This window comes from Gavialis gangeticus, unplaced genomic scaffold (genome assembly GCF_001723915.1).
Source record: "Gavialis gangeticus isolate Ggan-Ray unplaced genomic scaffold, GavGan_comp1, whole genome shotgun sequence".
Lineage (NCBI taxonomy): Eukaryota > Metazoa > Chordata > Crocodylia > Gavialidae > Gavialis > Gavialis gangeticus.
This window is the reverse complement of record NW_017729029.1, coordinates 41,994,520-42,004,077: the sequence shown is the minus strand read 5'-3', so window position 1 is coordinate 42,004,077 and position 9,558 is coordinate 41,994,520. Positions and strand designations below refer to the sequence as shown.

General features: G+C 37.8%; 1 protein-coding gene across 1 annotated transcript in view; it reads right to left on the bottom strand.

Moving 5' to 3' along the window:
* Positions 1–190: 190 nt before the first annotated feature.
* MTMR8 (myotubularin related protein 8) overlaps positions 191–9,558 on the bottom strand; it is a 32,594-nt gene continuing 23,226 nt past the window's right edge. The window contains exons 11-14 of the mRNA XM_019521477.1: positions 7,567–7,767; positions 7,007–7,135; positions 5,901–6,027; positions 191–4,860 (exon numbers count right to left, since the gene is read on the bottom strand). Coding sequence (XP_019377022.1) covers positions 4,570–4,860; positions 5,901–6,027; positions 7,007–7,135; positions 7,567–7,767 — 748 coding nt within the window. The 3' untranslated portion in view covers positions 191–4,569. The remainder of the gene's footprint in view (positions 4,861–5,900; positions 6,028–7,006; positions 7,136–7,566; positions 7,768–9,558) is intronic.

Genomic DNA, 9,558 nt, shown 5'->3' with positions numbered 1-9,558 from the left:
AGTAGACCCCCACCCCCCCCCCCCCAACTTTTCTACCAAGTTACTAGCCACCTTTTTTCCTACCTCATTGAGGGTGGCCTTATAGTGAAACCAGAAAGTATCCTAACCACCATCTTCCTCCTAGGAAGATGCTTCATTTCAGCACTTTAAATGGATGGATTTTCTTAAGAGCAGAAATGCCACCATGGCGACAAAACACACAAATAAAGGTTTTTAATAAACAGTGTTTCCTTACCCTAAAAAAGGGCCAATGGAAAACTACAGCAGCTATAAGCAAGTTAAACATTCCCCTTAATCCTCTCAAACAATAAAAAAAGATACCACTGACTCTCTACTTTCACTGTGGAAAATAATTGCAAAGTGAAGCATAATTTAAAAATTCCGGCATTATGAAGCTGATATTAAAAAATGAAAAAAAAAATAAAGTCATATAAACATCTCTTCCACTCCAACTTCTAACACAGTAGTTTCCTTATCAAATAAAATACATTTTACACAGATACGCACAAGCATTGTAACATTATACCAGTTTTGTAGGATGGGGAAGATAGATTATATTTGCAGCCATTAACACTGCTAATTGAAGACAAAAACAACTTTCAGAAGAGAAAACAGACAGATGTTTGTACAAACAAAAAATCTGTCTACATTAACATGTCATTTCCGCCTAGTTATGAAAATCAAAATGGAAAGTAACCTGTCACATGAACTGTACTCCCGACTTAACAACATTCAGGTCACCGACTAGGGGAAACTAGAAGTTAAAGTAACTCTTCTCCTAGAAGATGGTGGTATTAGACAATTGCTCAGTAACAGTTTTTAGATTTCCTTCTGTTATTACTGGCTGAATACTCAAATTGTTCACCACTATCAGCAGGCAGGACATTATACTATAAACTGAACACATATTTGTACAGTCTGGCAGGAAAAACACAGCAGGAAGCCAATCCTAGTTGATCAGAATCTGGATGACAAGCCTCAGTGCTTTGATCTGCTTTTTGTTTTTGGTCTTGAAACACAGAAAATCCTCTCCTCCTCAAAAATGAGCAGCATCGAATGAGTTGGTCTTTTGATAGCAAAAACTGCAGAGTTCCCTTAGAAGTTTTGGGACTCCTTCTCAGGGCTGCTTATTTAACAGACCAACACAAAATGAGGTCTGAAACATATTGCAGCTGTGCACACTTACACAACCTAAAGGATTTAAAGTGGCAGCTTTAGCTGTTGTCTTGGACCCTTTTTTCCTTAGCTTTTATATTTCAATGTTTACAGCCATGCATGGTTTTATTACTGAAGTCAAAAGCAACAAGATTACTGAATGCCCAGCACAACTGTCAGCACTCAGAGTAATCCTTCCAGGCCCACATGCCAGGGAAGATTCAAGAATACAATGGATTTGCGGAGATGTCCAAGTGTTGTATCAGTCTGTGAACAGGAAAGTTATCATATATGTGTTAAAACAAATCTACTGGTGATTTCAAAGACAAGGTAACATTATTGGTATAAACATTTTGCAAACTATTCTTATATAAATATTAACAGCAAGTCTAAATCCATCAGTAGTGAGTGAAAATTAAAGACTGTACGTAGTTCTCCTTAAAGATCACACACAAGAATGAGAAAGTTCAAAATGACTGGTCCTGAAAAGCACATTAACTGGCCTCCTTTTCAATGTAAAAGTTCTTGATGTCAAAATGACCTGCACAGAGTCTAGTACACAAAGTAACACCGGGCTTTACTTGCTCCTCAAATAGCAAAAAGTGCGTGTGTGAAACTTTTGGGTGCGGCAAGAGCAGGGAAAGAATTTCTCTCCACATCACACTTTTCCAGGGAAATCTCAAGATATATTCAAGCCTTATATGAACTCAGACCAATGAATTATAATTGAAGGTGTGGTCCCTTGTATGTCTGGTAATTTATGACGATGTGGCCAGAATGAGGAAGAAAAGGCTTGTAGACAAATTTAGTTATTTTAGGAGTTTGACAGAGCTCTTTCTTTTCTCTTTAATGACAGATGGAGTTAAGAATGGATTTGCAACTCTTGAGATCCAGGATCCCTTTCTATAACTGTAATGAATTTAGATGTATACATTATACAGAGCCATTAACCTAAAACTGTAACATTAAACACACAATCATTTGAATGGCACAGTATTTTTTGGTGTACCACAACTTAAGTAACAGCACTACTTTTTCTCCATAACAGATCCTTTCACTATTAGTAGCTTTATTTGATGCACTTATTAAAACATATTTAGATATCACTCAGATACTAAGCAGTTATCTCCCTCTTATATCCTGAATAGAAATAATTTTATGTTTAAAAGTCTATATTAAAAAAAACCCAACAAAACCCCCGCTTGCTTAAAAAGTTTAAAAATCCACTAACATAAAAACCAGCTTGTCTTCTGATTGCTAGAAAGGCAACTATATTATCCCTTCTCCAACATCCATCTTTGTAGCCTAGATGCTTCAATCCCTTTAATGAGAGAATATTTTTCTACCTTAAGTGGAAGTTAGATACTCAAAAAGAGCATTATCAGCATAAAACCAGAGTGAGGCAACTTCTCAATATTTTTGTTGTTTAACTACTCCCCTTTCCTCCCCTCTGCCCTCCCTTCAGTGCTCAGCTTGAACACTGAAACCATCTTAGTCAAGCTTATGCGCAAAAGAATGAGGACTGTTCATTCTGTTTTACAATACTCAGTAGAACTCTTTTTTTAAAGAAAACCTGAAACCATTTCTATCTGTTTTTATTAGATTTTGTAAAATTCTAAAAAAAATGGGTTTTAAGATCAGAGGACACTATCTAATAGAAACCCAAACATTTGAACCAGTGAAAGCAGAAAAGTGGACAAAGCATTCTTAGTACAGAGTAAGCATGTCTATATAGGGAAATCACACAGAATATCCTGCCTGAGAAATAGCTGCTCCAGGCTTTTTCCTCTGAGGAGCCAAGCAGAAAGTTCTCTTCCAATAAAATCTACTTATTTCAAGCCCTTTCTTTTTCCCGTTTTTTTTCAAAGTTCAAGTGAGTTTCAAAGAACACAAGTAATGTGGCAAACAGCACAGTGAGTCCATATCTCAATCTACAAGCCCAATGCCAGAGATCTGTTGTTCATTTCCGTGCAATTTTCAATGACCCAAGGCAAAAATCTCCTTAAAATTCTGTCGGCTTGAACACAATGCACTAAAATGAGCCATTAAGAACTAGCACAAACGTCTTAACTCTGGCTTCGTCAGATCAGAAACTGTCACATACATATTTGTGTAGTAAGAGCATGATCCTGAAAGAACATACAATTTCAGGCTGAGCACCTACTTCTCTTACTGAAATTAACAGAACGTTTTTGAAAGGAGGGAAAAATGAGTTTGCCTGTCATGACCTGAAAGAAAAGCCAGTGTCAAAAGGATCCGCAGGAATGTTTTAAGGTTCAGGGCAATAGACATAAAACATTCTCTACTGTCACTCAAGATGTGATGTGAAGCAATCATTTTAGCTTTCAATTTTAAGCAAAATATATTGCATTTACTATCATCGTTTCACTTATGGGTTTGAGAATGTCTTTAAATCTTAAAATTAAATGTGGCTAAGTCAACCTCTTGCTCCATTAACCTTTCTAGGCAAAATAAAAACTGAAGAGGAAGCTCTAGTATAATTTAAATTATTTCCTTTCTTTTTGGTTTCTTACTCCTAGGATTTGAGTAGGAAAAAGTATATTAAATTTATGTTCTATAGACTCCTTGGGACTTACCACCATCTGATCACTCAAAAACACTAGCTAGAGAATAGAGAAATAAGTATTCTTGGAAGGTTTCAGCCATAAGACTGACAACTCACACAACCATCTGAGTTCTTGGGCAAGTGGACAGCAACAAGAGATACAAAAGCCAGTCAGTATTTTTAAAACTACAAAGGACGCCAAATACTACTGCTACACATTACAGGAATAAAACATTATGACACTGCCACGGTTGGACATTAAGATGGTCTCCATATACAAGGCACAGCTCCTTACAAATGTGCACAGGGAACAAAAAATAACCAGCCTCTGCAGCAGGGTGGGATTCCATGCAGAGCATATTTGAAGAGCTAAGAAAAGCCTTTTTAGCTTACTCAGGTTTGAGGATGAACCAAAATGGCATTTACAGCCTTTCACTTCCATTTAACACCACATTTTGTCTCTCCAGCTCTAATTACAGTTTGGTTTTTAACTCTCCATATCAAAATGACCAAAAGCGTCTTTTAAACTCTGAACTAGGAGTAATGGAAGGTCATCTCTAAGAGTGGGAGAGGGGGCCATATTTCCACTGAAAAATGAGGTTTACTATGTAAATTGAGATAGCTTTCTTGTCTTTGGGGCAGCTCTACATGCACATTTATAGACTAACCTGTGCTAATGCAGCCAAGCTGAAGGCAAAATCTCTTTTCTAGGCCACTCTCACAATTCACAAACAGCCCCTCCAAACATACACGTTCACATTTAACTGTAAATGGCTGAGAAGGCTAAATTCCCAGTAGGGCACAGATCTTGCAGGCTTTACTCCCATGGTTCATGCTACTAGAGCTGATCACTGGGGCTGCAGCTTCTCCTCAGTTTCCAAATCTATAACGCCAGCAGTGTTACTGAGGCCAGAAAGGTCCTGGTGATGAGCAAGATTCTCTTTGTTTTTTTGGTCCACCTGGGACGTGACATCAAGTTCCCCAACTGTGGTACCATTGGTCAACAGAGCTGGTGGTTCACCTTCATAATCCTGGGGAGTATTGAGCATTGGTGTTTTTGAAGATTCAACTGTAACATTCACAATTTTAGATAAGGAGCATGCTTCATTTGGCAAGGGACCATCTAAGAATGGCAGCTTCTGTAGCAAGAGAAAGGAATCAGAGAAAATGATGAACAAAAAGATAAGGCCCCCTAATGATATGGTCCTGGTATAAATGCCCTTGTACTCATTATCCATCCCAACCACTTTTCAAGCACTGCATCTTCTTGGTCAATGCCTCTGTGGTTATATTGTATTCTAGTATCTTGAGCACAGCACTGCATAATCTGCACCCAACATTTATAAACAAATATCAGTAACTTTTCCTCTTAAAAATGTGTTTAGTGAAACAAAGCTCCAATTTCCAGAGTTCAGGCTACACTAGCAAAGGACTTAATACTCCTTTACACCAATCTATTTTTAGATGCCCAGTTGTAGTTATACGAAAATAAATCGTAAGTAGAAACTTGTCCAATTGCAATGAAAATTCACAACTGCGCTTTTTGAGAGATGGGAGAGAAAAAGAGAAACTACAATTCTTAAAAGCCAAACAACAGATCTACACCCTTTAAGTTGTGCTATAGATCTTTCTCCCCATCTCTGGGGAAGTTGATTAAATTACAAACATTTTACACTAAAAATTTTCCTTTCAGCACTACTGGTTGGAAGAGATCAATTAGCTACCCTTGAGTTGCAAATACTCTGTACTCATTTAAAGCATGAGTATTAACAATTCGGGTTTCCCCCATATAGTCTCACCAATCTACATCAACTCTGTTGTTAAACAGGAACCTCTGGACAACATAGGCTCACCCCACCCAGTCTGCAATACCCACGTACTCTTTTGCCCCTGCACTAAGACGTAGTCTTTCTAACAGCTCTCGGGGAACCAAATATATGCCAAAGTAAACTAATTACCCAAATATTAGAGCTGTGTGAATAACTGTCCTTTGGCACGGTGTTTATGTGAGAAAAATGTAAATGTTTTGGGTCAACCCCAGGAGGGAGAGGGAGAATTCAGTTTTCTTCCTGAAGCAACTCCTCCTCTCAAGATTCTCCTTTCTATCTCAGGAACATTTACTGAGACATCATGGCTTTTTTCTTTTTTTTTCTTTTTTGTTATCACCTGCAGAACTTACATTTTCCAGCTCTATTGCATTGTCTTCCAGTTTCATCTTCTGGCTCATGCAACTCAGGAGGTGGTCTAACACAGATTGCTTTGGATGCATCCCTTTGTCAAAGCGGTTATACATGCCACACCAGAACCTCAAGAACAAGAGAAAGAAAATTAGAAGACCTGCTGGACAGGATAAAAACAAACAAACAAGATTCAATATATTCTTCAAATGAAGAGAAAAGATTTTCAACTAGTTAAAGCTCCAGATTGAAGAAGTCCACAACTGAGGTTTTATAAAATGTTTTAGTAACAGACAGGTTTCCATTAAATTTAAGAATTCAGTGAAAAATCAAGGATTTAAATATTCCTGCCCTGTGCCAAATATGGCCCAGATGAAACCAGTAACATTTGTTCTTCAGCTGATTTTTACTGTGAGCTCTTGCAATTTCACTTAATCTGCAAGCCTTATATTTTGCTGCCTGTACCCTCTGTTGTAAAGTACTTTGACCTGCAAAGTACTTTACTTAACGCTTAAAAACACATTTTTCATCCATAGATCTCAAACACTATTAAGCACTTGTGACTGATAAACCTAAAATGAAATAGACTAGTCCAACTGGAGCGCCCTAAGAAAGCAAATACAAAACAGTATAAGGGTAAGTCCACTAGATGCAACAATTATTTCAACTCTAACTGCTACCACTGCATGCTTATAAGCATCAATGCCACTCAAAAATGCGTGCATTAGTCTAGCTTAAGATATGCATACCCCCAACTTAAAAGGGGGGGGGGGGAGGGAGGAGGGAGCATTATATTTAACAATTACTTCTCTCTCTAGTATTATTGTCAAACTTGGCGTGACAAGGAATTTGGGGGAGTCAATTTGCATATTTTAATTCCCATTTTTCAATAACACTAAGAAGCTTGATTGTGAACAAATAGTTTTAAAACAATGCTTGTACTGATTTCATATCTATCTATCGATCCTTAGCTTCATGTAACAGTTGAGGCATGAGGCACTTATTGGTAAAAAGCATCTCAAACAGGATAAAGGGCATATGAGGGAGATGCCCTTCTCCACACCCATACAAGAGCGGTCCCTGATTCTTCCCTCCTCCAGTTACTTACTGGAAACTGAAAGGTAGTGTGTTTGGCTGAAGCTCCTTGTAAACTGTAAATCCCTTATAGAGAGGATTCCTGAACTCTTGCTTCTTCTGTAAGAGGTATGGCCACAGGGAATGGGTCTTCTCAAAGATTCTGTCAATTAGAAAAATCACTTAAAAAGTTAAATACTGTAGTAGCATAATTCTAAATTACCCTATGCAAGACTCTATTAGGACTGGGTAAGACAGCTATCTATTTCCAAAGTTCCTTTCATTAACTTTACAAACAAATAATACTCCAATCCCCAAGAAGTCTATAATTTAGAAAAAGTAAAATCTAAAATTGACAACTTCAAATCCTAAACAGATGCTCTTTTACAACATGAGAATTTCAGAGACACTTTCCTCCTACGTTTGAGAATATTTCCTTGTTTTCTTGTGCATGCATGTACATCTTTTTTTACACTGCAAAACACATGGGATATCAAGAGAATGCTTCCCTCAACCTGTAGTTATCTTTCCAGTTTAGTTTTAAGACAGTATGAAGAGGCCTACAGACTGTTGCTCCATAAACTGCTAACTCACTTCAGATCCTCACGCTCCTTATGACAGGTCCCAAGAAAGTTGCCAAACTGGCAGGAGTAGACGTGGTCGTGGATTTCAAGAAGGAAACGCTCATTAAATTCAAATGCACAGGGAAACTGTTGCATGAGTTGCCAGACACATTCCATGAACTGAGTGAAAACAGGGGATACTTCTTTGGGGTCACCATCCAGATGGCCACACCTGAAAAGAGTTAGAAAGAAAGCTACAAGGCTGCATCCTACAAGCAGTCAGCAAAAACAGCAATACCATCACCACCATTAATAATAAATAATAATAATTTTTAAAAACTATAAAATGATTTTAAGGTACACTGCTCTACACTTTTGTCATAACCAAAAGACAATTCTACAGATAGTAAAGATAGTTATTTACCCTATAGGAACTGTGGTTCCTCAAGACATATTGCTCATATTGATCAAATCTTAAAACAAATCCTATGTGAACAGTACTTTTGGCCAGCTGGGCCTGTCAGGGCAGCATCAAAGTCCCACATGCCTTAATACCCTCTTCATCCTACATCCAGGCATAAAAGGGTGGAACAAACCATCCCTTGACAAAACTAAATTCCAGAGGAAAAAGAATATATAGCAGAAAGGAAGGGAAGTAGGTCATGAAATCCAGGAGACCACTACATCCCAGTTACTGTGAAATAAACTATTCTTTGTTCTTGTGACACTACAAATATACATCCCTCACAAGCAGTTGAATACTTGCTTGAAAGTGAGCAACAGGCGACCTATCTAAGCAACTGCAGGACAGATCTACCAACATGGATATTTGATACAGATGCTTTCACTAAGCCAGAGAGTCTTGTAAATGCATGAATTTAGCTTCAAAGCTACTCTATCAAAAATTCAGGTGTGAAGTCAGTCAAACCTTCTGTTGCCTGACAGTTTTTGGTAATGTGGGGAGAGGAAGGGAAAGGAAGAAGCTGGAAAAACCTGAAAAAAAAACATGGGGCGGGGGGAGGGGAGGGAAATCCGGTGTTTGCAAAGTAACACTACTTTAAAATCCACACAAACAAAACAAAACTGTGGCTTTGCAGACTTGCTCAGAGTACCTGAATTGCTCAGTACCATTTTTTCCTTAAGTAAAAGGAGAGCAACAAGGTTCCTTAAAAGAAAAAACTGATCCAGAAGACACAATCCCAGCCAACACACCTGCCATTTCAACTAGACTGCAAGGCAGATTGGTTTTGCTCCTGTACACATGATGGACAAATTACAAGGGAGACATAAACCTTCCTTGGAAGTATTAGGCACAGACCACCACTAGAAAAACTATTTCCATAGGCAGTGGTGAAAAGTCAGTCTTTCGTAAGAGCTTAACAAAGTTTCGAACAGCTTTTCCTTTACATTGGGAAAAACAAATTTACTTTTTTGGTCTTCAAGGCCAAAAAAAGGGTGAAAATGGTCCTTTCTGAAGCAGAAATAATGACTTTAGAATTAGGTTGTTTGGGCTAAAGTTCATCCTTGGATCACTTTGAAGAAAACACTATGAGTATCGCTACATGGGTTTTATTTCCAGGGTGTGGTTTCTAAGAAAAAAGGTTAACTGACTTTAAGTAGAAATAGGAGTTATTTGCACACTTAAGTTATCATTAGGAAATAAAATTCAACTCAGTACAGAGCACCAGTTCACCATCATTTACTATTATAAAACAGCTTGCACCATTTCCTCCTATCATTAGTTTGGTTCCAGTAAGCCTCTGTGCTCTGCACTTGTTAAGAAAACACCAGTTTGACTTCCATTCCATAAATGTACCGAAAATGTTATTCTCTCTACTTGATGATCCTTATGCTCTGAGCATAGTTTGTTTAATACTTATCTTATGGGCCAAAATGAATGTTTTACACGTTGTAAATACTTTGAAAACATTTGTTAGGGTTTTTTCTTAACTCCTATCAGTATACAAGGCAAACAGTTTTGCATACAACAGGCAAAACATCTGCTTAAAACCTTAATATTTCA